Source organism: Trachypithecus francoisi, unplaced genomic scaffold (assembly GCF_009764315.1).
Source record: "Trachypithecus francoisi isolate TF-2019V2 unplaced genomic scaffold, Tfra_2.0 Contig01440, whole genome shotgun sequence".
Classification (NCBI taxonomy): Eukaryota; Metazoa; Chordata; class Mammalia; order Primates; family Cercopithecidae; genus Trachypithecus; species Trachypithecus francoisi.
The window spans coordinates 31,399,587-31,425,881 of record NW_022681431.1 but is presented as its reverse complement, the minus strand read 5'-3'; the positions used below and the strand labels follow the sequence as shown (position 1 = coordinate 31,425,881).

Below are 26,295 nucleotides of genomic sequence, written 5' to 3'. Positions count from 1 at the left end.
TCACTATCTATGGCAGCTATATAGCTTTATAAAACCTATTTTTTAAATAGTAAGACTTGAAAATCAAAATTACTCCTTGATCCATGGGCTGCAGAATGGATATTGTGTTAGCAGGCATGAAAACAACATTCATCTGCCTGTACATTTCCATTGGACTTGCTGCATTGTCAATGACCAATAATATTTTGAAAGAAATATTTTTTTCTGAACCAGTAGGTCTCGACAGTGGGCTTAAAATAGTCAGTAAGCCATGCTGTAAACAGATGTGCTGTCATCCAGGCTTTGCTGTTCCATTTATTAAGCACAGGCAGAGGAGACTTAGTATAATTCTTGTGCCCTAGGATTTCCAGAATGGGTAAATGAGCATTGGTTTCAACTTAAAGTCACCAGTTGCATTAGCTCCTAACAAGAGAGTCAGCCTATCTTGTGAAGCTCTGAATTCTCCTTCTTGGCTTTTAAAAGTCCTAGATGGCATCTTCTTCCAATAGAAGGCTGTTTGATCTGCATTGAAACTGTGTTGTTAGTGTAGCCACTTTCATCAATGATCTCAGTTGGATCTTCTGGATAATTTCCTGCAGCTTCTCCATCAGCACTTGCCGCTTCACCTTGCATTTTTATGTTATGAAGACGGCTTCCTTCCTTAAACCTCCTGAACCAACCTCTGCTAGTTTACAACTTTTCTTCGGCAGATTCCTCACTTCTCTTAGTCTCCACAGGACTGAAAAGAGCTAGGGCCTTGCTCTTGATTAGGCTTTGACTTAAGGGAATAGTCTGATCCTCTATCGAGACCACTCAAACTTTCTCCGTATCAGCAGTAAGGCTGTTTCATTTTCCTTTTTTTTTCTATTTATTTATTTATTTGATACAGAGTCTAGCTCCTTTGCCCAGGCTAGAGAACAGTGGAGCAATCTCAGCTCACTGCAACCTCCGACTCCCGGGTTCAAGCGATTCTCTGGCCTCAGCCTCCAGAGAAGCTGGGACTACAGGCGCACACCATCATGCCCAGCTAACTTTTGTATTTTTAGTAGAAATGGGATTTTGCCATGTTGGTCAGGCTGATCTCAAACTCCTGACTTCAAGCAATCATCTGGTCTCAGCCTCCCAACATGCTGGGATTACAGGTATGAGCCACTAAGCCCAGCCTGTTTCACTTTCTTATCATTTGTGTGTTCCCTGGAGTAGCACATTTAATTTTCTTCAATAACTCTCACAATTTGGCTGTTTGGTACAACAGGCCCAGCTTTCAGCCTGTCATGGCTCTCCATATGCCTTCCTCACTAAGCTTAATAATTTCTAGCTTTTGATTTAAAATGAGAGACACGCAACTCAAACACTTAGAAGCCATTGTAGGGTAATTAATTAGCCTAATTTCAATACTGTTGTTTCTGAAAGAATAGAGAAGCCCAAAGAGAGGGATAGAAATGGGGGAACAGTCAGTGCGTGGAGCGGTCAGAATACACTCAACACTTACCAATTAAGTTCACCATCTTATATAGGTGGGGTTGATGGCATCCCAAAACTATTACAGTAGGAACATCAAAGATCATTGATCACAGATTACCATAACAGATATAATATTAATGAAAAAGCTTGAAATATTATAATTATTACCAAAATGTAATGCAAAGACAAGAAGTGAGCACATGCTGTCGGAAAAATGGTGCCAACAGAGTTACTCAATGCAAGCCTGGGCAACACAGTGAGAATCTCATGTCTACTAAAAAAAAAAAAAAGAGAAATTATAGTGGTGGTACATGCCTCTAGTCCCAGCTACTTGGGAGGCTGAGGTGGGAGGATTGCTTGCACCTGGGAGGTCAATAAGGTCAATAAGTGTTGAGTATGTTCTGACTGTTTCCCCATCTCCCTCCGTCTCTTTGGGCCTCTCTATTCGTTCAGATACAACAATATTGAAATTAGGCCAATTAATTACCCTACAATGGCTTCTAAGTGAGTAAAAGAAAGAGTTGCACGTCTCTCACTTTTTTATTTTTTGACATGGAGTCTCACTCTGTCACCCAGGCTGGAGCACAGTGATGCAATCTCAGCTCACTGCAAACCTCCACTTCCTGGGTTCAAGCAATTCTCGTGCCTCAGCCTCCCGAGTACCTGGGATTACAGGCGTGCGCCACCACACCCAGCTAATTTTTCTATTTTTAGTAGAGACGGGATTTTACCATGTTGGCCAGGCTGGTCTCGAACTCCTGAGCTCAAGTGATCTGACAGCCTTGGCCACTCACAGTGCTGGGATTACAGGAATGAGCCACCATGCCCGGCTGCATGTCTCTCACTTTAAATCAAAAAGGCTGCAGTGTGGGAGGTCAAGGCTGCAGTGAGCTGTGATGGCACCACTGCCCTCCAACTTGGGAGACAGAATGAGACCATGTCTCAGAAGAAAAAAAAAGAATTGCTGAATGCAGGGTTGCCACGAACCTTTAATTTGTAAAACATGCAACATCTGTGAAGTGCAATAAAGCAAAAAGCACAGTAGCAAAGGGTTTGCCTGAATAATGGACCTCCATCATCCAGCTTCCACAAGTACCTACACATGGCCAGTCTTACTTCATCTGTCCTCTCACCCACTGTCCCTCATTCCTGCCTTAGATTGTTTTTCAGAAAATCCTAGACATCATATAATTTCAGGCATAAACACTTCAGTATGTATCTCTAATAGATACGGACTATTTTTATTTCTAAACATAACCACAATACCCTTATCACATTTTTAAATGTTAGCAGTAATTCCTTAATATCGTCACATAGCCAGTTCAGTTTCCCTGTCTAATACATGTTTTTACAGTTCAGTAGTTCGATTCAGTATCCAAACATAGTCCATACATCCAAGGCATACATTTGCAATTACTCTTTTTCCCTCACAACTCAACTCTCATTTCTAGTTTATTCAACATGGATAACATCACCATCACATGCAAAATGTTAAAACAGACACATCTAAAGAAGTGTGGCCAGGCATGGTGGCTCATAACTATAATCCCAGCACTTTGGGAGGCCGAGGCAGGTAGATCAGGAGGTCAGGAGTTCAAGACCAGCTTGGCCAAGATGCTGAAAACTCATCTCTACTAAAAATACAAACAAAAAGATTAGCTGAGCGTGGTGGCACGCGCCTGTAATCCCAGCTATTCGGGAGGCTGAGGCAGAGAATTTCTTGAAACACAGAGGCAGAGGTTGCAGTGAGCAGAGATCGCGCCACTGCACTCCAGCCTGGGCAACAGTGAGACTCCATCTCAAAAAATAATAATAATAAAAAAAATAAAGAAGGGTGAAAGGGAAAAGTTAAGAGTTTTAAAAATAAAACAAAAATACTTAATTTTCTTGTTCATGCCTGTTGCCTAAGTGAAAAGGAGGGGGGCTCTTTATTCTCTTGACTTTTTCTGGTTGTTTTTTGGCTCACAGTCATCTGAACCTCCCTGGTTGTGTTGGAAAACCAGGGGGTGAGGAATAAGGGACTCCTGCTTTATCAAGAAGAGTATTCTGCCCGTAGGCTGGAAGGGCAGCATCATGTGCTGAGTAGTTTCAGTTCCACATGGGGCAAGGTGGAATTTCTTCCCTTTGAAAATGCTTGATCTCAGCTATCAATTACTTTTTTTTTCTTGAGACTCCCCAGCTGGAGTACAGTGGCACAATCTCAGATCACTGCAACCTCCGCCTCCCAGGTTCAAGCAATTTTTGTACCTCAGCCTCCCGAGTAGCTGGGACTACAGCCACCCATCACCACACTTAGCTACTTTTTGTATTTTTAGTAGAGATGGGGTTTTATCATGTTGACCAGGCTGGTCTCAAACTCCTGGCCTCAAGTGATCCACCTTCCTTGGCCTCTCAAAGTGCTGGGACTACAGGCATGAGCCACCGCACCTGGCCGAGCTATCAATTACTTCAAAAAGTCATGTAACATGACCAGGTGTGGTGACTCATGCCTATAATCCCTGTACTCTGGGGGTCAGAGACAGATGTAACACTTGAGTCCAGGAGTTCAGGACCAGCCTGGGCAACATAGCAAGACCCTATCTCCACTAAAAATGCAAAAAAAACAAAAACAAAAACCATTAGCTGGGCATAGTGATGCATGCCTGTACTCCCCATTACTTAGGAGGCTAAGGTGGGAGAAGCACCTGAGCCCAGTGAGCCATAATGGCACCACTGCACTCCAACCTGGATGACGAGTGAGGCTCTGTCTCAAAAAAAAAAAAAAATCCACAATAGATCCATTCATGTGAAAAGCATCCTGATACACTGAAATAGCATTCGCATTTTATCAAAAGGTTGATGAGATAATACCTTAACTCACAGAAATGAAACTCCATTGCTAGAATCTTCCTCTATCCCTAAAAAATAGTTAGGTTACACACTGGCTTCTGGGTAACAAGTGGTTCTTTTACCCTATACACAGTCGGGGTCCTCATACATAGAATTATACTATTTCTAAGATGTACAAAGCTAGAGTATCACAGTACAGAAATTCCCCAAAGCTTCAGGGTTTCCCACATGAGTCGATTTAGAGGTTAGGCTTTCATTCTTCTAATTCTAAAATCTTGTGGTTCTTCTTGAGACCGTAACAAGATAAGCATGAGAAAATTCACTCTTATTCTTTTTAAAACATGAAAAAAACTTTCCTTTGGAAGTTAACTAAAATCCATTTTACTTTCTTTTTCTAGTCTACTAATCCACTCTTACCAGAATCACTGTTCACCATGCAGAGCAGGACCAGTCCCTTCTCCATGTTGGCTAACAAACTAACCAAGGGACAGGGAGTCCACGCGAGGTCCAGAGGAACAGCCACCAGGCACACATCTGTGCCACCAGATGCCTGGGCTGGCAGAGGTTGGGCAACTGGACTAGAAGGCGCCTCAGGGCCAGAGAGGGGGAGGGGAGTCCAGTGTAGCAACCTCCTCCTAAAATTGTCACGAGCCACTTCTGCTCGCTAAAAAGCCAGATGCTTTAGGAAATAATGGATTCTCAAGCATTTTCTTCCTCTTCACCCAGGTGGGAGGGCAGAAGGCAAAAATTCATAATCACCTTTATTATCACTTCCCTAAAGTCAGAGACCACGTCTTAGTCTACATGAGTCCCTGAAGCCTAGCACTGGTTGAACATAGGGGACACAGAAATGTTCATATCATCAAAGAATGATGGCCGCTTGAAGGTGACAGCTGTGCCTTCTGAATGTGTTATTTCTATGCTCTGCCTTTCCAGTGGCATCCTCCCCAAATATCTTACCTCAACAAGAGCCTCAGAAAGGATATCACAATGATGACAGCAAGACCAATAAGGAATGCAATGCTCACAGCTAGAAAAGAGAAGAAAACACATTAGCCCCCAAAAAGGTCATCATGAACATCAAAGACATCACATCATTACATTTAATCTATAAATGAAAACCAATAAGGGAAGCCTATATTCTCATGCTGAATTTCCTATAAATAATTGAGAATGCTCACCGTGAAGGGAGTGATAACTGTCATTACAAAAAGTATCCAACATAAACAAAAACACAAAGAATGGTACCATCAACCTATATATAACCCATCACCCAGATCCTAGAATTGTCAAGATATTGTCCCTGTTGCTTCATCTATAACTACCCACTCACCCCCTTGTCCTGCTTTTTCTGGCTAAGCTATTTCTTTAAGAATCTAAGACATCATGTTACTTCATCCCTACATACTTCAGGATGTGTCTCTAAAGCCCTTGTAAAGACAGCCTGACACTGTACGCCTTCTGACACAAGGCACCGAGAAGGACCCAGGCTCGCTTTTGCCGTATTCCACTAAAAAATGCAAAACCTCCACCTATTCACGAGAAAACACCAAACATCAAGCAAATCCAAATCAAGGACAACTGACAAAATAACCAGACATTACCCTTCAAACCATCAAGGTCATGAAAGACAAAGAAAGACTGAGGAACTGTCCTAGACTAGAGGAGACGAAGGAGATCTGAAAGCTAAATGCAGTGTGGGATCCTACATCAAATTCAGCACTGGAGAAGGATATTGAAAAGAACATTTAGAGAAATTAAAATAATCCCGATCAGTACTGTATCAATATTAAGTTCAATGTTAAGAACAATGTTAAGTTCCTGGTTTCGGTAATTGTATGTGGGATAATTATGCTGTGATTTTACAGTTCAGGGGAAGCTAGGTGAGGGATATTTGGGAACTCTTTTTGCAACACTTCTACAAATCTAAAACTATTTCAAAACTAAAAATATCTTTGAAAAGGGCCTTTTGTTATATAACCACAATGTCATATGAAATTAACAATAACTTCCTGGCCAACACTGAAAGTGCACCTGCTGCAGTTGCCCCATGACTGGTGGATGTGTTCAGCTGGTAAAAATTCCTCTTCACTTTGTGGTTTCATCCACTCATATGCTATATGCCTGAATCACTTACTTCATTAGGGGTTGCAATATATCCTGCCCTTTTGCTATATTTATTACCTGGAATTCTTCCCCACAGAATTTTCCCTCAACAGGGACTATTTTGTTACCCTGAATTACAGTTAAAAACAGGCAAAATAAATGCTTAAATCTCTCCTTTCAACTGAGTTTTAAATCACCTTAGTTAACATCAGGTGCTCTGATTACCTATAAAGACAAAGCATTGTTTTTGTTTTGTTTGGGAAGGCAGGCCTTGCTCATTTTAGTTTCATATGACCTCATGGTTTTTATACATTCATTATTTTTCTTCAATTACATATATTACTCTTCTTAATGCTTAAATTGTCCTACATTGGCCCTTTCATATTGGTCCCTGCATTCTTTTGATATAACCTCACAGTCTTTAATAGCTTCCCTGTGAACAGCACTTGTTCATGCCGTAGGGATTTGTTACTGCCTTTTGAAAGGCAGCACATACATTGCTACCTAATGGGGAGCTCCGAATGGCAGATTTTCTTCATTGGGGTTATTAGACAATGAACGGTCCCTCCTTAACCTAAGAGGACCTCTGGACTGTCAGCGGAAGACATACAGAAAACACTATACCCTCACTCCTAAAACAAGGAGAGATATTTGACAGTCGATTACCCTATTTCTAGTTTCTTTCCACTGCATTAACTTTTTTGGCTTATTAATGCTTCAAAATTAAACTAAAAACTATGAGAATATATTGATATATTATATAACTTTTTTTTTGAGACAAGGTCTGGCTCTATCACCCAGGCTGGAGTGCAGTGGTACAATCTTGACTCATTGCAACCTCCACCTCCCAGGATCAAGTCATCCTCCCACCTCAGCCTCCCAAGTAGCTGGGACTACAGGCATGCACCACCAGGCCCAGCTAATTTTTGTATTTTTTATAGAGATGGGGTTTCACCACATCACCCAGGCTCGTCTCAAACTTGTGAGCTTGAGTGAGCTGCCTGCCTTGGCCTCCCAAAGTGCTGGGATTACAAGCATGAGCCACCATGCCAGGCCAATAAATAATTTTTTAATGTCACACAATTTTATTATTATATACAAATAATACAATAAACATATTATAAATATACCATAACTAAGTGGGATAAATAACCTATAATTTATGTGGATTTTTTGCAGGGGAGAGATGCTCATCAATGATCTAAGATTTAGGTTTTCAATTACAGAAAGTGTCATGGACTGCTTTGCTTTACAAACAGTACTCAAAAACTGAAACCTCTGAAAATGCAAATGTGAAAATCAGCAGAGAACATATACGTACGAAGGTTACTATCAACTGGATCCTCGTTCACAGCCAGGTCACAGGCAATTTCACTAACTCCATTATGGATGTTCTTTACCAAGAGAGAATAGTTTCCAAATTCTCCAAATCTGTATTCCAGTCTACAAAGATTAGGTAAAATTAACACAAATGGTTAAATTAGAAAATAAGAAGTTAGATTTTGCTAATGTCATGAAGGCAGAATAATACATGTTCCTGGGTAGAGATCAGAAAAGATAAAGAAGAATATTGTAAAGAGAAAAAAAGCTAAATCCAAAATAGAAAAAGAAAAAATTCAGACTTCACTTAGATCACAACAAAGTAGGCACAAACCTACAAACTTCTTTCTCTTCCAAGGTGTCATTCAGCTGCAGGATAGATCTGTGCTGGGCGCTGACAGAGGCGGCTGCAACACTAGGCTTCCCCGCTTTTGGACTCTGAGGAACGTTTACCAGCACCTGAAACAAGCACTGTAAATAAAAGCACAACAGGTCAACTGCCAGGGGTTTTTCAACATCTGTTGATTGTTGGAGGACATAAATATCCAACTGGAGATCCTGGCATGACTTTTCCTTCATACATGTAAAAAAAGCTCTAAATTTCAATACTTTAAATTTATCTATTATTTTGTATTAAAACAATGACTGGACTGGGTGCCGTGGCTCATGTCTGTAACCCCAGCACATTGGGGAGGCCGAAGCAGGTGGATCAGGAGGTCAAGGAAATCAAGACCACCCTGGCCAACATAGTGAAACTCCGTCTCTACTAAAAAATACAAAAATTAGCCGGACATGGTGGCACATGCCTGTAATCCCAGCTACTCGGGAGGCTGAGGCAGGAGAATTGCTTGAACCAGGGAGTTGGAGGTTGCAGTGAGCCGAGATCGCACCACTGCACTCTAGCCTGGCAACAGAGCAAGACTCCATCTCAAAAAAAAAAAAAAAAAATCACTGTGTCGCTATGGAATTGTACAATCTTCACAGGTAAACTTCAAAAATTAATAAGTAGAGCATACATTAAGCCTTGCATTCTGTTGTTTTATTTAATATTGTTTCCATGATTTTATCTAATTTGCATATTTGTAACTTAATATATGTACTATAGCCCTTCAAATACTTTTGAGTATTTAGGCTGGCTTCAAAGCCTTTTAAATCTATTTATTGTTTTCGCTATATAAATTATGTGTTTTAAAAGACCTACATATCAGGGTATTATTACTTTTTTGTTTTGTTTTGTTTTGGTTTTGAGATAGGGTCTCACTCTGTCACCCAGGTTTGAGTCCAGTGGCATGATCTCAGCTCACTGCAACCTTCACCTCCCAGGCTCAAGCAATTCTCCCACCTCAGCCTCCCAAGTAGCTGGGACCACAGGCAGGCATCACTACGCCCAGCTAATTTTTTGTACTTTTTGGTGGAGATGGGGGTTTTGCCATGTTGCCCAGGCTCATCTCAAACTCCTGAACTCAGGCAATGCACCTGCCTCAGCCTCCCAAAGTGCTGGGATTACAGGCATGAGCCACCACGCCTGGCCAAAGTTCTTATTCTTTTCAATTATTTCTCTAAGGTAAATTTCTAAGGGTAAGATTACTGGATAAAAAATAGTCATTTTAGGCTGGGTACGGTGGCTCACACCTGTAATCCCAGCACTTTGGGAGGCCGATGCGGGTGGATCACAAGGTCAGGAGATCGAGACCATGGTGAAACCCCGTCTCTACTAAAAATACAAAAAATTAGCCGGGCGTGGTGGCGGGTGCCTGTAGTCCCAGCTACTCAGGAGGCTGAGGCAGGAGAATGGTGTGAACCCAGGAGGCAGAGCTTGCAGTGAACTGAGATTGTGCCACTGCACTCCAGCCTGGGCAACAGAGCAAGACTCCGTACTCCATCTCAAAAAAAAAAAAAATTGTCATTTTAATAGGTCCGTTACAAATGACCAAATACTAGTTAAATAAATCTAATTAAAGCAATATATTTATTTCTCACCAGCTTTACTAGGATTTTAAAATCATTTTTTTTCAGTTACTATTTATATCATAGCATTGATTATATTTTTAAATGATCATAAATTAAATAATTCAATAATTTTGTTATTTTGTTTCCTACGGTGTGAACCACTGTTTACATACTAAGTTCCCTTGACATAATCTTAGAAATATGTCCTCATATACTATAATATTAAACTTTTAAACCTCTCAAATATTTCTCCATTCTAATGCTTTCTGTCTCATCCTGCTATATTATGTTTTCAATTATAAATTTAAAATTTTTAATATAGCCATACTAATCTGGCTTGCTATTTCTTCCATTGCTTCATTAATTCAAAAATGTATTCTGCTGACATAGAATAGCTGAATGGATTTAAAAAAAAAAAGACTCAACCATATGCTGCCTACAAGAGACTCCCTTCAATTGTAAGAACACACAGACTCAAAGAAAAGGGGTGGAAAAAGGTATTCTATGCAAACGGAAACAAAAAAGGGCAAGAGTAGCTGTACTAATACTTTAGTACAGCTAATACTTTAATACTTTGACTTTAAGCCAAAAACTGTAAAAAGAGAAAAAGAAGGCCATTAAATAAAAGGCCATATTATAAAATGATCAATACAGCAGGAAGATGTAACAGTTATAAATATATATGCACCCAACATTAGAACAACTAAATATATAAAGCAATTATTAATAGACCTAAAGGGAGCAAACAAGTCTAACCAAATTTTAAAAATCAAAATCATATCAATTATCTTTTCTGACCACAATGGAATAAAACTAAAAATCAGTAAGAGGAGGAACTTTGGAAACTGTACAAATCCATGAAAATTAAACAACATATTCCTGAATAACCAAGAGGTCAACGAAAAATTTTTTTTAATTAGCTGGGCATGGTGGCGGGCACCTATAATCCCAGTTGCTCGGGAGGCTGAGGCAGGAGAATCACTTGAATCCAGGGAGTGGCGGCTGCAGTGAGTTGAGATGACGCCACTTCTCTCCAGCCTGGGTGAAAGAGCAAGACTCGGGGGGCGGAGCAAGATGGCCGAATAGGAACAGCTCCAGTCTCCAACTCTCAGCGCGAGCGACACAGAAGACCGGTGATTTCTGCATTTTCAACTGAGACTACACCTCTGGGGACAGCGCACAGATGAAGTCCAACAGGGGAAGCAGCGGGGCTGGTGCAGACGCGAACGACTCTGTCTGACAGCTTTGGGGAGAGCCGTGGATCTCCCAACGCGGAGGTTGAGATCTGAGAACGGACAGACTGCCTCCTCAGGTGGGTCCCTGACCCCTGAGTAGCCTAGCTGGGAGACATCCCCCACTAGGGGCAGTCTGACACCCCACACCTCACAGGGTGGAGTACACCCCGAGAGGAATCTTCCAAAGGAAGAATCAGACAGGTACACTCGCTGTTCAGCAATATTCTATCTTCTGCAACCTCTGCTGCTGATACCCAGGCAAACAGGGTCTGGAGTGGACCTCAAGCAATCTCCAACAGACCTACAGCTGAGGGTCCTGACTGTCAGAAGGAAAACTATCAAACAGGAAGGACACCTATACCAAAACCCTACCAGTACGTCACCATCATCAAAGACCAGAGACAGATAAAACCACAAAGATGGGGAAAAAGCAGGGCAGAAAAGCTGGAAATTCAAAAAATAAGAGCGCATCTCCCCCTGCAAAGAAGCACAGCCCATCGCAAGCAACGGATCGAAGCTGGTCAGAGAATGACTTAGACGAGATGAGAGAAGAAGGCTTCAGTCCATCAAATTTCTCAGAGCTAAAGGAGGAATTATGTACCCAGCGCAAAGAAACTAAAAATCTTGAAAAAAGAGTGGAAGAATTGACAGCTAGACTAATTAATGCAGAGAAGGTCATAAACGAAATGACAGAGATGAAAACCATGACACGAGAAATACGTGACAAATGCACAAGCTTCAGTAACCGACTCGATCAACTGGAAGAAAGAGTATCAGCGATTGAGGATCAAATGAATGAAATGAAGCGAGAAGAGAAACCAAAAGAAAAAAGAAGAAAAAGAAATGAACAAAGCCTGCAAAAAGTATGGGATTATGTAAAAAGACCAAATCTACGTCTGATTGGGGTGCCTGAAAGTGAGGGGGAAAATGGAACCAAGTTGGAAAACACTCTTCAGGATATCATCCAGGAGAACTTCCCCAACCTAGTAGGGCAGGCCAACATTCAAATTCAGGAAATACAGAGAACGCCACAAAGATACTCCTCCAGAAGAGCAACTCCAAGACACATAATTGCCAGATTCACCAAAGTTGAAATGAAGGAAAAAATCTTAAGGGCAGCCAGAGAGAAAGGTCGGGTTACCCACAAAGGGAAGCCCATCAGACTAACAGCAGATCTCTCGGCAGAAACTCTACAAGCCAGAAGAGAGTGGGGGCCAATATTCAACGTTCTTTTTTTTTTTTTTTTTTTTTTTTTTTTGAGACGGAGTCTTGCTCTGCCGCCCAGGCTGGAGTACAGTGGCCGGCTCTCAGCTCACTGCAAGCTCCGCCTCCCGGGTTCACGCCATTCTCCTGTCTCAGCCTCCCGAGTAGCTGGGACTACAGGCGCCCGCCTCGTCGCCCGGCTCGTTTTTTGTATTTTTTAGTAGAGACGGGGTTTCACCGTATTAGCCAGGATGGTCTCGATCTCCTGACCTCGTGATCCGCCCGTCTCGGCCTCCCAAAGTGCTGGGATTACAGGCTTGAGCCACCGCGCCCGGCCTCAACGTTCTTAAAGAAAAGAATTTTCAACCCAGAATTTCATATCCAGCCAAACTAAGTTTCATCAGTGAAGGAGAAATAAAATCCTTTACAGATAAGCAAATGCTTAGAGATTTTCTCCCCACCAGGCCTGCCTTACAAGAGACCCTGAAGGAAGCCCTAAACATGGAAAGGAACAACCGGTACCAGCCATTGCAAAAACATGCCAAAATGTAAAGACCATCGAGGCTAGGAAGAAACTGCATCAACTAACGAGCAAAATAACCAGTTAATATCATAATGACAGGATCAAGTTCACACATAACAATATTAACCTTAAATGTAAATGGACTAAATGCTCCCATTAAAAGACACAGACTGGCAAACTGGATCAAGAGTCAAGACCCATCAGTCTGCTGTATTCAGGAGACCCATCTCACATGCAGAGACATACATAGGCTCAAAATAAAGGGATGGAGGAAGATCTACCAAGCAAATGGAGAATAAAAAAAAGCAGGGGTTGCAATCCTAGTCTCTGATAAAACAGACTTTAAACCATCAAAGATCAAAAGAGACAAAGAAGGCCATTACATAATGGTAAAGGGATCAATTCAACAGGAAGAGCTAACTCTCCTAAATATATATGCACCCAATACAGGAGCACCCAGATTCATAAAGCAAGTCCTTAGAGACCTACAAAGAGACTTAGACTCCCATACAATAATAATGGGAGACTTCAACACTCCACTGTCAACATTAGACAGATCAACGAGACAGAAAGTTAACAAGGATATCCAGGAATTGAACTCATCTCTGCACCAAGCGGACCTCATAGACATCTATAGAACTCTCCACCCCAAATCAACAGAATATACATTCTTTTCAGCACCACATCGCACTTATTCCAAAATTGACCACATAATTGGAAGTAAAGCACTCCTCAGCAAATGTCAAAGAACAGAAATTATAACAAACTGTCTCTCAGACCACAGTGCAATCAAACTAGAACTCAGGACTAAGAAACTCAATCCAAACCGCTCAACTACATGGAAACTGAACAACCTGCTCCTGAATGACTACTGGGTACATAACGAAATGAAAGCAGAAATAAAGATGGTCTTTGAAACCAATGAGAACAAAGATACAACATACCAGAATCTCTGGGACACATTTAAAGCAGTGTGTAGAGGGAAATTTATAGCACTAAATGCCCACAAGAGAAAGCAAGAAAGATCTAAAATTGACACTCTAACATCACAATTAAAAGAACTAGAGAGGCAAGAGCAAACACATTCAAAAGCTAGCAGAAGGCAAGAAATAACTAAGATCAGAGCAGAACTGAAGGAGATAGAGACACAAAAAACCCTCCAAAAAATCAATGAATCCAGGAGTTGGTTTTTTGAAAAGATCAACAAAATTGACAGACCGCTAGCTAGACTAATAAAGAAGAAAAGACAGAGGAATCAAATAGACGCAATAAAAATGATAAAGGGGATATCACCACCAACCCCACAGAAATACAAACTACCATCAGAGAATACTATAAACGCCTCTAGGCAAATCAACTAGAAAATCTAGAAGAAATGGATAATTTCCTGGACACTTACACTCTCCCAAGACTAAACCAGGAAGAAGTTGAATCCCTGAATAGACCAATAGCAGGCTCTGAAATTGAGGCAACAATTAATAGCCTACCCACCAAAAAAAGTCCAGGACCAGATGGATTCACAGCTGAATTCTACCAGAGGTACAAGGAGGAGCTGGTACCAGTCCTTCTGAAACTATTCCAATCAATAGAAAAAGAGGGAATCCTCCCTAACTCTTTTTATGAGGCCAACATCATCCTGATACCAAAGCCTGGCAGAGACACAACAAAAAAAGAGAATTTTAGACCAATATCCCTGATGAACATCAATGCAAAAATGCTCAATAAAATACTGGCAAACCGGATTCAGCAGCACATCAAAAAGCTTATCCACCATGATCAAGTGGGCTTCATCTCTGGGATGCAAGGCTGGTTCAACATTCGCAAATCAATAAACGTAATCCAGCATATAAACAGAACCAAAGACAAGAACCACATGATTATCTCAATAGATGCAGAAAAGGCTTTTGACAAAATTCAACAGCCCTTCATGCTAAAAACGCTCAATAAATTCGGTATTGATGGAACGTACCTCAAAATAATAAGAGCTATTTATGACAAACCCACAGCTAATATCATACTGAATGGGCAAAAACTGGAAACATTCCCTTTGAAAACGGGCACAAGACAGGGATGCCCTCTCTCACCACTCCTATTCAACATAGTGTTGGAAGTTCTGGCTAGGGCAATCAGGCAAGAGAAAGAAATCAAGGGTATCCAGTTAGGAAAAGAAGAAGTCAAATTGTCCCTGTTTGCAGATGACATGATTGTATATTTAGAAAACCCCATCGTCTCAGCCCAAAATCTCCTTAAGCTGATAAGCAACTTCAGCAAAGTCTCAGGATACAAAATTAATGTGCAAAAATCACAAGCATTCTTATACACCAGTAACAGACAAGCAGAGAGCCAAATCAGGAATGAACTTCCATTCACAATTGCTTCAAAGAGAATAAAATACCTAGGAATCCAACTTACAAGGGATGTAAAGGACCTCTTCAAGGAGAACTACAAACCACTGCTCAGTGAAATAAAAGAGGATACAAACAAATGGAAGAACATACCATGCTCATGGATAGGAAGAATCAATATCGTGAAAATGGCCATACTGCCCAAGTTATTTATAGATTCAATGCCATCCCCATCAAGCTACCAATGACTTTCTTCACAGAATTGGAAAAAACTGCTTTAAAGTTCATATGGAACAAAAAAGAGCCCACATTGCCAAGACAATCCTAAGTCAAAAGGACAAAGCTGGAGGCGTCACGCTACCTGACTTCAAACTATACTACAAGGCTACAGTAACCAAAACAGCATGGTACTGGCACCACAACAGAGATATAGACCAATGGAACAGAACAGAGTCCTCAGAAATAATACCACACAGCTACAGCCATCTGATCTTTGACAAACCTGACAAAAACAAGAAATGGGGAAAGGATTCCCTATTCAATAAATGGTGCTGGGAAAATTGGCTAGCCATAAGTAGAAAGTTGAAACTGGATCCTTTCCTTACCCCTTATACGAAGATTAATTCAAGATGGATTAGAGACTTAAATGTTAGACCTAATACCATAAAAACCCTAGAAGAAAATCTAGGTAGTACCATTCAGGACATAGGCATGGGCAAGGACTTCATGTCTAAAACACCAAAAGCAACGGCAGCAAAAGCCAAAATTAACAAATGGGATCTCATTAAACTAAAGAGCTTTTGCACAGCAAAAGAAACTACCATCAGCGTGAACAGGCAACCTACAGAATGGGAGAAAATTTTTGCAACCTACTCATCTGACAAAGGGCTAATATCCAGAATCTACAAAGAACCCAAACAAATTTACAAGAAAAAAACAAACAACCCCATCGAAAAGTGGGCAACAGATATGAACAGACATTTCTCAAAAGAAGACATTCATACAGCCAACAGACACATGAAAAAATGCTCATCATCACTCGCCATCAGAGAAATGCAAATCAAAACCACAATGAGATACCATCTCACACCAGTTAGAATGGCAATCATTAAGAAGTCAGGAAACAACAGGTGTTGGAGAGGATGTGGAGAAATAGGAACACTTTTACACTGTTGGTGGGATTGTAAACTAGTTCAACCATTATGGAAAACAGTATGGCGATTCCTCAAGGATCTAGAACTAAATGTACCATATGACCCAACCATCCCACTGCTGGGTATATACCCAAAGGATTATAAATTATTCTACTACAAAGACACATGCACACGTATGTTTATTGCGGCACTATTCACAATAGCAAAGACTTGGAATCAACCCAAATGTCCATCTGTGACAGACTGGATTCAGAAAATGTGGCACATATACACCATGGAATACTATGCAGCCATAAAAAAGGATGAGTTTGCGTCCTTTGTAGGGACATGGATGCAACTGGAAACCATCATTCTTAGCAAACTATCACAAGAAGAGAAAACCAAACACCGCATGTTCTCACTCATAGGTGGGAACTGAACAATGACATCACTTGGACTCGGGAAGGGGAACATCACACACTGGGACCTATTATGGGGAGGGGGGAGGAGGGAGGGATTGCATTGGGGAGTTATACATTATATAAATGATGAATTGATGGGTGCTGACGAGTTGATAGGTGCAGCACACCAACATGGCATAAGTATACATATGTAACAAACCTGCACGTTATGCACATGTTCCCTAGAACTTAAAGTATAATAAAAAAAAAAAAAAGAAAGAAAGAGCAAGACTCCATCTCAGAAAAGAAAAAATTTAAAAAGAAATTTAAAATTTTCTTGAGAAAATGTAAAAAGAAATTTAAAACTAAAAATGTTGCTTCCATATGAAAATGGAAACACAACATTCCAAAACCTATGAAATACAGCAAAACCAGTTCTAAGAGGGAAGTTTATGGCAATAAATGCCTACATCAAAAAAGTAGATGGCCAGGCACAGTGGCTCACGCCTGTAACCCCAGCACTTTAGGAGGCCAAGGCTGGCAAATCACCTGAGGTCAGCAATTCGAGACCAGCCTGGCCAACGTGGTAAAACCCCGTCTCTACTAAAAATACAAAATTAGCCAGGCATGGCGGTGGGTGTCTGTGATCCCAGCTACTCAGGAGGCTGAGGCAGGAGAATCACTTGAACCCAGAAGGCGGAGGCTGCAGTAAGCAGTAAGCGGAGATTGCACCATTGCACTCCAGCCTGGGCAAAAAGAGCAAAACTCCATCTCCAAAAAAAAAAACAAAAGGGTACACATTGAGGAAAGGACAGTCTCTTCAATAAATGGTGCTGGGAAACTGGATATTTACATGTAGAAGAAAGAAACTAGACCCCTATCTCTCATATCTTTCACAAACCAACTCAAAATGGATTAAAAGCTTAAATGTAAGACCTGCAACTATGAAACTACTATAAATAAACACAGGGGAAACACTGCATAACATTGGTGCATAGGTAACAAAAGCAAATCTAGACAAATGGGATTAAAGTAAAAAAGCCTCTGCACAGTGAAAGAAGCAATCCACAGAATGAAGAAACAAGCTATAGAATGGGAGAAAATATTCACACACTACTCACCTGACAGAATATATAAGGGACTCAAATACCTCAATAGCAAAAAAAAATCTCATTTTCTAAATGGACAATAAATCAAAGTAGGTATTTCTCAAAAGACATATATAACTATATATATATATATATATATCGGGGGAAAAAAGAAGATACAAAAATCCCAACAGGTATATGAAAAATGCACATCACTAATAATCAGGGAAACGTAAATCAAAACCACAATAAGATATCACCTCAACTCAGTTATTTAGATTGGGTACAATCAAAAAGACAAAAAACAACACATGCTGGCAAGGATGTGGAGAAAGGGGTACTCTTACACACTGTTGTTGGGAATGTAAATTAGTACAGCCATTATGGGAAACAATATGAAGATTGCTAAAAATTAAAATAGAACTACCACATCATCCAACAATCTCACTACTGGGTATAGATCCAAAAGAAAGAAAATCAGTTTGTCAAAGAGATATTTGTACTCCCATGTTTACTACAGCACTATTCATAATAGCTAAGAAATGGAATCAACCTAACTATCCATCAACTGATGAATGGACAAAGAAATGTGCTATATATTCACAGAGGAATACTATTCAGCTATAAAAAAAGAATAAAATCCTCTCATTTGCAGCAACATGGATAAGCCTAATGGACATTATGTTAAGTGAAATAAGCCAGACACAGAAAGACAAATACCACATGATCTCATCTGCATGCAAAAGCTAAAAATGTGACCTCACAGAAGTAGAAAGTAAATAGAGGTTAGTAGGGAAGAGGAGATGGGGAGGTTGGTCAACAGGTGTAAAGTCACAGTTAGAATGGGATAGTTCTGGTGACATATGGCACAGTAGGGTGACTACAGTTAACAATAATGTAATGTATATTGCAAAATAGATGAAGAGATGATTTTGAACCATCTCACCACAAAGAAATGACAAGTGTTTTGGTGATGGAAATGTTAACTACCCTAACTTGATATTACCCAACATGTACATTGGCTGGGTGTGGTGGCTCACACCTGTAATCCTACCACTCTGGGAGGATGAGGCAGGGGGATCACTTGAGCTCAGCAGTTCGAGATACTGTACCCCATAAATATGTACAATTATTGTGTCAATTTAAAAAATAAAACTTTTTAAAAATCTATTCTGTCTTTTAAAATTTTTTTCAGTTTGTGCATTTATGTTTTAACTGGAATCCTCTTGGAGTACTTGATACATGGTATACAGTAATTTTAAATACCTTTCCCCATGGTCTTAGTTATAATACTCTAGGTTCTTACATAAATTAGATTCTGCTTCTCACACTTATATTGGTCTGTTAGTCTTCATTTCTCTTTTTTGGCTACATAAACAATTATGGCCTCACAATATATCTTACCTAATACAGCAAGTCTCCACATTGCCCAATCTCCTTTTGGGCCATATTTTTTTTTCTTTTAAGCTAGTCAAGCATGGTTGTTGGGGGAGACAATGTCAAATCAGCTTAACAATAGCCCACAATACTTGGGCCAATTTGGGCCATCTTTTGATCCTCTGACTCATTTACTTTTCCATATGAATTTTGAAATTATTTATATAGACTACATAACGGATTCTATTTACATATTAACAGCAATTGTGTTAAGTATATGAATTAACTTGGGAAACACTGTCATTTTTCCTGTTTAGTCTTGATATCAATGCTTATTGGCTCTCTCTCCATTTAACCTGTATTTTTCTCATTAAAATGTATCATTTTCAGCCAGATCTGTGGTTCATGCCTGTAATTCTAGCACTTTGGGAGGCCGAGACAGGAGAATCACTTGAGGCCAGGAGTTCCAAATCAGTTTGAGCAACACAGCAAGACCCTGTCTCCACAAAAGATTTTTAAATAAAAAATTAGCTAAGTGTCATGGCCCATGCCTATAGTCCTAGCTACTTGGGAGGCTGAAGCAGGATTTCTTGAGCCCAGGAGTTTGAGAGTGCAGTGAGTCATGATCACACACCACTGCACTCCAACCTGGGCTACAGAGCAAGACTCTGCCTCAAAAACAAAAAAATCATTTCTCAGCTTGTTCTTACTTTGATTCGGCTCTCATTTTCTAGCTTATGTATTTATTAATATTATTGCCTCTTTTCCTTTTTGTTTGGAAGATTACACTGTTTGCTTTCAAAAACCTTGAGATCCCTACTGAATAGCTTTGCATTTCCCCTTTTCTTTTTTGAGATGGACTCTCACTCTGTCACCCAGGCTGGAGTGCAGTGGTGTGCTCTCAGCTCACTACAACCTCCACTTCCCAGGTTCAAGTGATTCTCCTGCCTCAGCCTCCCAAGTAACTGGGACTACAAGCGCCCACCACCATGCCCAGCTAATTTCTGTATTTTTAGTAGAGACGGGGTTTCACCATGTTAGTCAGGCTGGTCTCAAACTCCTAACCTTCAAGTGATCTGTCCACCTGGGCCTCCCAAAGTGCTGGGATTACAGGTATGAACTACTGCGTCCAGCCTCCCCTTTTCTTTCCGATTAACATAAAGACCAACCACCAAAGCTACAAGCAGGGGTGAATTGTAGCTCTGCCACCTAACAGCTAGGTAACCCAAAAAAAGTCACTTTATTTTTCTTAATTTCAGTATCTCCAGCAAATCCTCTCTCCTGCATAGAATCTCTCCACTGGAGTGTTGTAAGTTAAATGAGACAGACCTAAAACACTGAACAAGTCCTCAGGAAAACAGTAGCTGCGATTTCTATTACCATCATCTTTATTATTATGAACATTTACATGCGTTTTTTCACAGGAATTGCTTTGGCCTGATTTAAAGATTTTCTAAGAAATGCTCGTATTTATATTATAACCCTTATTAGTTTGTTTCTTTGTTGTGCAGAGGTATGAGGTAGAATATATATATAATCCCTGCTTTTTAAAATTTATTCAGTCTCTTTTGACTTAACATAGGATGAGTGTTTTGTGAAACAAATATATACAGGAATTTTTGAATTTGAATTTATCTACTTTTTTCATTTAATTTCTGCCACATATGTTACTTATGTCTATTGCCAGTAATACTGACACATGGAGAGGTCTCGCTCTGCTTCAGCTTACAGGCACTCAGTCACGAAACGCTCCCAGGGAGCTCAGGGGCAGGTTCCATTATTTTTCCAGCTTCACAGGGGAAGAGAAGCAGAGAGAAGGTAAGAACTCCCATACCCAAAGTAACACAAGTGACAGCGGTGGGATTCAAACCAGACACTCGGACTGCAGAATCCAAGCTCTTAACCACCTCACTCCCTGACATTGTTCAGCTCAGTTCACCAGCTCTATGATGAAACCTTCAAATGTTTGCCCTGATAAGAGTATCTTATCATTTGTCTCTACTACGACTTTGCTTTGTATTATTAGCTGCTACTATTATTTCTGATGTACTTTGGGGACCCACATAAATTTGGTGCCTTTTTATTTAGGGTGTTCATATTTTAGTATTAGTATTTACTATTTATGCAAATGCTTAACTAGCCCCTTTTATTCTAACATCTACTTCATCAAAAAGTACAAGTTTTCATTGTATTCTTTATGAGTGCAATAATATATTTTAGTTTTTAATACTTTATTTACCAATGTATGTATGTATAGCTCTTCTCTTTTCAAAAGCAATTTTAAATATTCACAATATCTTCTCTTTTTTACGTATTTTCCACATTGTACAGTCTTGTTTCTTTTTTCTTTTTTTTTTTTAAAGAGATGAGATCTTACTTTGTTGCCCAAGCTGGTCCCAAACTCCTACCTCAAATGATCATCTCGCCTTGGCCTCCCAAAGTGCTGGGATTACAAGTGTGAACTACCTCATATGGCTCAGTCTTCTTTTTTTAGTAATATTTTAAAGATATAGAAACATTAACTGTTTACCATACTGAGAACATCTTACTTATAAAAACTAAATGCTAGCCAGGCACGGTGGCTCACGTCGGTAATCCCAGCACTTTGGGAGGCCAAGGCAGGCAGATCACAAGGTCAGGAGTTCAGGACCAGACTGGCCAAAACGGCGAAACCCTGTCTCTACTAAAAATACAAAATTATCAGGCGCGGTGACAGACGCCTGTAATCCCAGCTACTCGGGGGGCTGAGGCAGGAGAATCACTTGAACCCAGGAGGTGGAGGTTGCCATGAGCCAAGATCATGCCACTGCCATCCAGCCTGGGCAACAGAGCAAGACTCCGTCTTAAAATAAATAAATAAATAAAATAAAAGGTCTTTCTACTTTAAGGAAGTAAGATAAAGAAGGAAACAGAACAGGAAATTCTTCAACTCAGCTAGTAACTGATCTCTTGGGCATATCTTCACCTTAAATATCTTAAAGATATCCTTCCATCAGCCCCAGGTTTTTATTATCTGGTATACCAAATATACAAAGTCATTATCATTTGCATTTTTTTACATGCTTGTGTTTCCTAAAACCCACATCTGCTTAAAATTTTTCAAATTATCATTAAAGTTCAAAATTTATGTTCAAAGTTTATATCTAGACAAATTTTATCAGTCTCTGGTTAATCTTAAAAGGGTCATAAGTGTCTTTCCAGTTTCCAAGCTAAAATCTTTTTTACTATAATGGGACATTTTCTACTACTATGATTAAATACAAACCCTGTGTCACTTCTTTATACATTTTCCTGACATAATTATCTCCATTCTTTTAAATAAATTAGCACTATTTTTCTTAAAACAGTCTCATGTAGTTAATTCTTGTTTGTTTGTTTGTTTGTTTATTTTGAGACAGAGTCTCACCCTGACGCCCAGGCTGGAGTGCAGTGGCTCAATCTCAGCTCACTGCCACCTCTGCTTCCCGGGGTTAAACGATTCTCCTGCTTCAGCCTCCCAAGTAGCTGGGATTACAGGCACAAACCACTGTGCCCAGCTAATTTTTGTATTTTTAGTAGAGATGGGGTTTCACCATGCTGGCCAGGCTGGTCTCAAACTCCTGACCTCATGATCTGCCCACCTAGGCCTCCCAAAGTGCTAGGATTATAAGAGTGAGCCACCGTGCATGGTCTGTTTTCCTGTTTTTTAATTCTTTCTTTCTTTTTTTTTTCTTGAGATGGAGTTTCACTCTTGTTGCCCAGGTTGGAGTGTAATGGCACGATCTCAGCTCACTGCAACCTCCGCCCCCACCAGGTTCAAGTGATTCTCCAACCTCAGCCTCCCAAGTAGCTGGGATTACAGGCACCTGCTACCATGCCCGGTTAATTTTTTGTATTTTTTAGTAGAGATGGGGTTTCATCATGTTGGCCAAGCTGGTCTTGAACTCCAGACCTCAGGTGATCCACCCTCCTTGGCCTCCCAAAGTGCTGGGATTACGGTGGCGCCCGGCCTCTTTTTTAATTCTTTAATTTGTCCATAGCATCATTGTTGTACTCCAGTGACCCTATTTGTTTTATTCTAATAACGGTCTTACTCGCCCTACACCTAACACCTTGACAACAGTCTTTTCCCCGCTCAACTTGTTTTTCTGTGGATTTTAGACCCTTATTAAGTCTTTTTAGAAGACATTTTGCCCATTCACTGAAGTATCTGATTCTCCTCTCTTTTTAATTTCAGCTATTGTCGATTATTTTCAAGATTCTTTTAGGTTCTTCTTGTGGGCCAATAAATCTTTTCTTTGTCTTAAGCTACTTTTTCTTAATAGATTTTTTCTTGTTTCATATTACTTTACAGAGCTTTCAGTAGGTTTATTCAAATAGAGAAGGTATCACCTATTGCTCCATCATCTTTTCAGCTGGTGCCCACACTGGAGATTTTACGTTTGTTTTTTTAAAGCATTTATAGTAAACAGTCACTCAATATAAATTAAAATTCATCCTCTGATGGCAGGTATAATAAAGCTCTCAATTTGGCAATAAATTTTTTTTTTTTTTGAGACAGAGTTTTGCTTTTGTTGCCCAGGTTGGAGTGCAACGGTGCGATCTCAGCTCACTGCAACCTCCACCTCCCGGATTCAAGTGATTCTCCTGCCTCAGCCTGCCACGTAGCTGGGATTAGACCTCAGGTGATCCACCCGCCTCAGTCTCCCAAAGTGCTGGAATTACAGGCGTGAGCCACCGTACCCAGTAAAAACATTTTATCATTTCAATTTTTATTTTAGATTCAGGGGCACATGTGCAGTTTTGTTACATGGGTATATTGCATGATACTACAGTTTGGGACATGAATGATCCTGTCTCCCAGGTGGTGAGCACAGTATCCAGTAGGTAGTTTTTCAGCCATATAGGTACTATTCAGCTGTAGTACCCAAGTTTTTCAGTACTGCTTGGGTACTGTAGCTCAAATAGTCCCTAGTGTCTCCTGTTCCCACCTTTATGTTCATGAGTACCCAATGCTTAGCTCCTCTTAGAAGTGAGAACATACAGTATTTGGCTTTCTGTTCCTGTGTTAATTCACTTAGGATATTGGCCTCCAACTGCATCCATGTTGCTGCAAAGAACATGATTTCATTCTTTTTTTATGGTTACATAGTAGAGTATTTTATTTTACATAAAAGAATAGCCTTGTCCTTAAAAGCAACAAGGTCTAGAATAGGAGTAAAACCTTTAGAGAAAATGCATTTGTTATCATCAGGGAGGCAGGGCCCCGAAATAACTGCCACTCCCTCAACTTGCACCTCCCTGCTGGCTGCCCACTCTGCTGGCCCCTGGAGAATACCCTGGTGTCCCACTCCTTCCTTCTGTGGTCCAGCAAGAGGGTTTTGCACTAGAGAGGAGGATAATAAAACATAGTCTATCAAGGTTGTTCATCCCTGAGAACTGGTTTTTTAAAGGATGGGTAGATGAAAAGATAAAAATGGATGCTACGCATTCCTAGGCATCCTCCTCTGACTATATTTCTTCTGATTCTTTATATAGCTTCTTTGTTTTCTTAGCTGCAAACTGAAATTAACTTGTGAAGGGCTTTAGATATGAAAGCATTAAGGATCATATCAAACAAACCCCAAAGCAAACAGAACTGAGTGTGAAATGATACATACGTGATAACAGCATCAGATTTCCAGTAGACAGTCAAGTTGGCCCCAAGAAGTTCATTATGGATGAGTAGCAAAGCCTGATCCATCTTCAGCTCTACATGTCTTTTTTTGTCTAAGTCTGGTAAAAATTAGGAAAAAAAATTAAAAAAAAAAAAAGAAGGCACCCGAAAGATGTGTTAGAGACAAAGTACATTCATGTGAACAGTTGCTTCCAGTAGTGCTTCTCAAAAGCCTACACTCTGGGATTTCTGTGGTCTCCCACACATTACTTTGTGTATGTGCAGATATATGTGCGTGCATGCATGTGCACACACACGCAGGTAGGTCTCCTTTTGCACAGATGTCTCTATTACAAAAGAGGATTCAGTCAACACCACTCACATCTAGTGCATCAAAGGATCATGTGAGGAACTTATATTCATCAAGTGCTAAGATGTGACATGTACTGAATTTAGTAGTTTCCCCACAATAATGACAATCTCATGAGCTAGGTATTTCCCCCCCTTTACAGATGAATAAATTAAGCCTCTCAAGAATTACCTAACTGTCTGTGGTCACGGTTTTTCAATGAAATCACTGATATGAACCCAATTTGTACGACTCTAAAATTCAAACTTTCTTCCCTACCATGTTACTCAGCTGCGACTATAGCCAGGCAGCTTGTTAGAAATGCAGAACTCACTTGAGTCAGACAGGTTAGCAAGGCCCAGGGGTGGGGTGCACATGCCTCGAAAGTTTAAGAAGTGCTGCTTTCTATCACTTTGTTTTGGAGTTTGGAATCTCCTAATTTCCATGGCAGATCGGAGAGGGGTAAGGAGACAGTTTTAAGACAAGCCTCTAGCCTGGCGAGGTGGCGGGTGCCTGTAGTCCCAGCTACTCGGGAGGCTGAGGCAGGAGAATGGTGTAAAACCTGGGAGGCGGAGCTTGCAGTGAGCTGAGATCCGGCCACTGCACTCCAGCCTGGGCTACAGAGCGAGATTCCATCTCAAAAAAAAAAAAAAAAAAAAAAAGACAAGCCTCAGTCTGAAGGGCAGAGAAACTCACTGCTCCTGGATTCACTCATCACACAGCTCACCAGTTCACTAGATGATGTTCTGAGGATGACAGAAAGATGACACACATTCTAAAATCATGTGTGCCAATCTGGTAGGAAAAATACAGTGAACTGCTCTTGTCAAAGTCAAAGCAAAGTGGTTCATTTCAACCAACTGGCCGTTTGTAGGATATTATATAAAGGAGAAGTTAATTTATCCTCTAAGTAAATTTACCCAAAAGAAAAAAATGGGGAACTACTTAATAACACAATGAGGAAGGTAAGAACTTGGTTCTCTATTTTGTAATGGGAAAGCTTCCTCTGGGCTCCCTATTCACTCATTTGAATGGCAGAATCAGGAATTCTTCACGTAGCCAACTCAATCCCTCTTGCTCTGCCACCCAGGCTGGAGTGTAGTGGCGCGATCTCGGCTCACTGCAACCTCTACCACCCGGGTTCAAGCCATTCTTCTGCCTCAGCCTCCCGAGTAGCTGGGACTACAGACACTACCACCAAACCCAGCTAATTTTTGTATTTTTAGTAGAGACGGGGTTTCACCATGTTGGCCAAGACGGTCTCGATCTCTTGACCTCGTGATCTGCCCGCCTCGGCCTCCCAAAGTGCTGGGATTATAGGCATGAGCCACTGTGTTGGGCCTCAATCCCTCATTTTT

The 26,295-nt window shown here is 40.5% G+C and overlaps 1 protein-coding gene across 1 annotated transcript in view; it reads right to left on the bottom strand.

The window, feature by feature from the left end:
• The window catches only part of HGSNAT (heparan-alpha-glucosaminide N-acetyltransferase), a 56,659-nt gene that overhangs the window by 25,794 nt on the left and 4,570 nt on the right, over positions 1-26,295 (bottom strand). Inside the window, 5 exon segments of the mRNA XM_033232677.1 lie at positions 5,233-5,302; positions 7,700-7,821; positions 8,033-8,169; positions 24,593-24,606; positions 24,609-24,707. Coding sequence (XP_033088568.1) covers positions 5,233-5,302; positions 7,700-7,821; positions 8,033-8,169; positions 24,593-24,606; positions 24,609-24,707 — 442 coding nt within the window.